Here is a 5000-nt window from a genome sequence, read left to right as displayed (position 1 = left end):
AGATACGACTTCGGTAAACACTGTGATACAGTCAAGACGTTCGATTCTTTTTACACCCACACTGAATATCTCACTTGCTGTCAGTTGTCTACATAACAGCATAGTTTGTAATATAATATTAAAAACAACTCACACTTTCTCATATGCGACCACAATTTTTCTCGAAGACCATTCCTCGTCGCTTTTAAGATTGCATATATTTATTTTCCCCGCCTGTTTCGTTACTCCAATTGACGTTCCATTCTTGATCTCCATAAAGGTTTTTTTTTTTTTCCACTAAAACGCCATTCGCGTTACAATGTCTTTCGACGCCATTACAGGTTTAACAATGAAATGTTCTCCCGTGTGCACAAGGCAAATCTACGCATTACCCCAGCCCCCTCAAACGTAACAAAAGACGCACAGAAGACTCTATGCACAGAGACACCACTTAGCGGCGGAGTGACAGGCAAGACTTTTCCCGACATGGGAAAAAAAAAAAAAAAACGAAATGAAACAGAGATTCCGACTGGCTTTGGCAACCCAGTAACTAGATGAGCCGGATTAATCACAACAACAGTCTTAAATCACGGCTCCCGTTTTACACTACACTATTCAAGTACGACTTTCTGACGTATAGCAGCACACTGCTTATGTAGCCTACACGAAACATCCTACAATCGCAGATGGCTTGCTGTCGTTAGCATGGGGTATTTTTCTCTTGACTATCAAATTTTATCTCAGTAATCTGTGCTGAATTTCATCGATCAATATTACATGGACGAAATGATTGAGCCACTGCGTCCTAGGACGCACTTGCGTTTCTTTTGGACGCATAGAATATAGAACAAACACAGGTAACCCAGGCTCACTTTGTGTGCCACATAGGTACACAATGTAAATATAGAGCACATATGAGACGAAGTTTAGGTCTGGAAATTTGCAAGAAAATGGAAATAAAAATTGATGAAACTTTCCATGTGGTGAGCTGTTGTTGTCTTTAATACGTACTCGAAGTTTCGAGGAAAATGGTCCCCGTTCACCTTCATTCATAGTATATGCCACTTGTCACTAAACTATGAAGGAAGGTGAACGGGGACCATTTTCCCCGAAACTTCGTGTACGTATTAAAGACAACAACAGCTCACCACATGGTAAGTTTCATCGATTTTTATTTCCCTTTTCTTGCAAATTTCTAGACCTAAACTTCGCCTCATATGTTCTCTATATTTACATTGTGTAACTATGTGGCACACACAGTGAGCCTGGGTTACCTGTGAAACAAAGGGTCCAATTGGACGCAGAAAAAAAAAATCAAATGTTCATGCAAATTACAAACGCCAGGAAAAAACATGCGAACGGCATATTTCACAAGGAAATTGAACATTCCCATTTCTCACAACGTAGAAATGATCGAGTTCCTTAAATTTCAAGGTACAATGTAACCTGTTATTTTCGAATTTTGCTTGAATTCCCAAGTGTTGCATGCGTGCCATAATGCGAGTTGTTTTTCAGGCGAGACAATCGGCGACACTGATAATTAAACATGTCAGTGGAAGTTCAGTTTGTTGCATGTGTTCCAAGCGAATTTCAAGCATTGGCTTGCTTATCGTGAGCGAAATGAGAGGACCCCAGCGGTGAAGTATGTTAAATTTTTGTTTCGTGCGCACGTGTCATCGTCTCGGTTCTTGTTTTGCACGTAACTTGTCTGTTTTGCAAATTATTCAACTTTCCCCGAAGTAAGTGTTAAAATTAACGTGTTTAACGTATTAACATTGGCCATGGCAAAGTTACGGGCCGACGATAAACTGTATGTCGATGGCTTATATTTGTTTACTATTTTGTTCCTAAATTACACCTCAAGTGTTGTTAAAATAAATGATGCTCTTTTACGGAAAATTGAGATTCAGTTCTGTTTCTTTTTCAATTTTTATTTTATTTTTTGCTGTAGAGATCTAAATCATTTATTAACTGAAACTAACAAGTGCTGCAGCAAACGATTTTTTGTGGAAATGAACATTTGACGGTTGCTATTTTGAACTTTAATGTCTGCACACTCACACTACTTCTCAGAAATATTTAATAGACCACTTTACAGTTGTGTTCTCAGTTGCCTGGCCTTTGAATGAAAGTGAGTCTGGAGTTGATAGAAACCTCACTGCTTTTCTTATGTTAATGATGTTGTTCTCATGCTAAATAGTAGGAATTTACATAAGAAAAGCAGTGAGGTTTCTATCAAAGCAAAGTCAACTCCAGCCTCACTTTCATTCAAAGGCCAGGCCACTAAGAACACAACTAGAAAATGGTCTCTTAAGCTTCTCATTGGTGATAATGATCTTACTTTTGTTATTGAAACTATTGTTTTTTAGTTCGAATTTAAGTTTAAATAGCTTATTCTGTTTTTACTTTTACTTTAGAGTGTAACCCTCGGTGATTGATGAGAGGGGTTGTTTAACGTTGCGAAAATAAATAGATTCCTCCACAGGCAGCCCAAGCTCGGTATACGATTTATAGACTTTGTATGGGAAAATTAACTTTGAGCTTATAAATGCTAAAATAAGCTGTAAATGTAGAAATAAACTTCACTTACCTCTACGTACAGTTGTCCTCGTCGTTTCTGGGCAATGGGAGAGCAAACTGTGTCCGTTTTAGACGGGTTTGTGGCTTACGGATTTTTACGATGTCGTTAGTTGTCATTTCCCCACTAGGGCAGCCACTTTCCCCTTTCGGAATTGGACGACGTTAGACAATCGTCCAATCAGAAAGGAGCAATCAGCAGTACGGTTTGTGACTGGCACATGAGAATCTTCCTACCGCTCGAATACTGTGGGATTTTGATTTTCTTCCAGGGCTAGCTCCGGGCCCTTTGGATGGATTCTCGAAAGGAAGGTACAGGAGAAGCGTGAATCTTTTCTAGGGGAAAATTGCTTCGGCGCTGGAGCCCTTTCAAGACAAGGATTCCTCAGTTGTCTTTCTATTATTAGCACAGGCGCCCCATGCTCCAAGACCCTGGGGAATAAAGAAATTTGCCGTTGACAAAACTACGATCTGCCTCCCCGGTGAGGCTCAGTTCGTTCTTAGCGGTCGAAGCCTTGGCCACTGTGGTGTGGTAGAGTACCTATGGAAAGCTTTTTTCCTGCAATATTACCGCCTGAGGTCGCTCGCAGGACTGCTATTGCGTTGATGATGGTAGGTTGAGATGAAAGTTCAATCTTAAGCAATTGATTGTGATGTGGAATTGTGACCGTGGGAACATTTTATCTAGGAATATTTAATTTAGTTTCCAGCCTGGGGATTTTATTATACTGTTGACAACCACCAAAATGAGAAATGGCTCAAATCGCGTCGGATCTGGAAAATAACCAGACATGAAGGAAGTTACCCAAGTTGGCAATAAGGTTAGGCTTTTTAATTGAGAGTTTTCTCATATAAATGTCTTCTTAAGCTTTTTATCGGGATTCCCATACAAATCCTTATATTTTGTCGGCCATGCTCACACAGAGGTTGGGGCGCCTGTGTTATTAGGAACAGTAAACGACGAACTCAAAATCCTTCAGAATCGCTCAAAAAACCGCTTTGGAGGCAAAAGGACCATTATATACAGAAGGTAAGGTAATTCAACGTTTATTTAACATTGATTGCGATATACATACTTAGCGATATATCGTTATAGGTGAAGTAAACGGTAAATCCAGTACATTTACTATAAAATAACAATCGGTTACTCACACACATTGTGTGAGCGCCCTGTGTCTCCCCTCGTAAAGAGAAGAAAGGCTGGTGACTCGCAGCGATCTCGTCCCACAAATTGCTCTCGCATGACAAAGCAACGGCCCGAATCGCTATAAAAACAACACAGATAAGTTTCCGATTGATGTGATAGGAAATTTATCTCGCCTAAGGGCGTTGGTGTTTTCATGGCGATTCGGACCGTTGCTTTGTCATGCGAGAGCAATTTGTGGGACGAGATCTTCCCTGTATGAAGGGAAATGACAACTAAAGACATCGTAAAGTTTCGTAAGCCACAAACCCGTCTAAAACGGACACAGTTTGCCCTCCGATTTCACAGAAAAGACTAAGACAACAGTACGTAGAGGTAAGTAAAGTTTATTTCTACATTTACAGCTTATTTTAGCATTTATAATTTTACATTCCCCATAGAAAGTCACGAATGAACGGGCATAACAGTTTCAAAGAAGTGGATCATTTTATTTTAAGTACATATTCGAGGGGAGTGATAAGTGTGCCATTTAGAAATCTGAAAGGGTACTGTAGTAGCAATTAAGAGGCAATAGATCGAATATTAATTCTTACATTTTATTTAGCTGGACCACCGAAAATTGTACCCCCCTGTCCCGCGACTAAAGAATTACCATTATGGTAATTCTTTGGTCGCGAGACAGGTTGTTGAAAATTGAAGAAATTGAACTAATGCTGAAGTTTAATCCGCCGTGACAAAACTCAGATAGAAATCTAGACTCATCACCATTTACCCTTTACCCTATAATGTTCAGGTAGAAATGATGGACGCGAATACGCAGGTGTAAAGGTTTCCGGGTCTGAAATCTGTATATACACTGTATTTGTCTCACACCGATGACAAACGTACAATGTACCTTAATGGACAGATTTTTGAACATTTGCTTGATCCTCGCATCACTTACTTACCCCTCTTGATGCCAGGAACCCCATCGCTGTAGCAATCTGTTTTGAAAATGAGACCAGGTCGTATGTACGCAACTGCGCTACCTCTCCTTGACCATGATGATATTTATCAGAAATTCCACGGCTTTTTCTCAGAAAGCCCAGTAGATCTCCACAGTGCAAGTATTCCATGATCAAAATTGGGTGTACTGTGTGGTAGAGATAGATGGTCGTTCACCGTTATGTATTTATCATCACCGGGAAGCAATAACAACAACAGAAACAACAACAACAACAATTATAATAATAATAATAATAATAATAATAATAATAATAATAATAATAATAATAATGGACTGGTTCCATGGAGAGATCCA

At 39.6% G+C, this 5000-nt stretch overlaps 1 protein-coding gene across 1 annotated transcript in view; it reads right to left on the bottom strand.

Moving 5' to 3' along the window:
- LOC138057266 (tyrosine kinase receptor Cad96Ca-like) overlaps positions 1 to 5000 on the bottom strand; it is a 45032-nt gene that overhangs the window by 35399 nt on the left and 4633 nt on the right. The window contains exon 4 of the mRNA XM_068903308.1: positions 4648 to 4832. Within this exon, the coding sequence (XP_068759409.1) occupies positions 4648 to 4832 (185 nt within the window). The remainder of the gene's footprint in view (positions 1 to 4647; positions 4833 to 5000) is intronic.

Source organism: Montipora capricornis, chromosome 7 (genome assembly GCF_036669925.1).
Source record: "Montipora capricornis isolate CH-2021 chromosome 7, ASM3666992v2, whole genome shotgun sequence".
Lineage (NCBI taxonomy): Eukaryota > Metazoa > Cnidaria > Anthozoa > Scleractinia > Acroporidae > Montipora > Montipora capricornis.
Note: the sequence above shows the minus strand (reverse complement) of the source record. Positions and strands in the feature narration are given on the sequence as shown.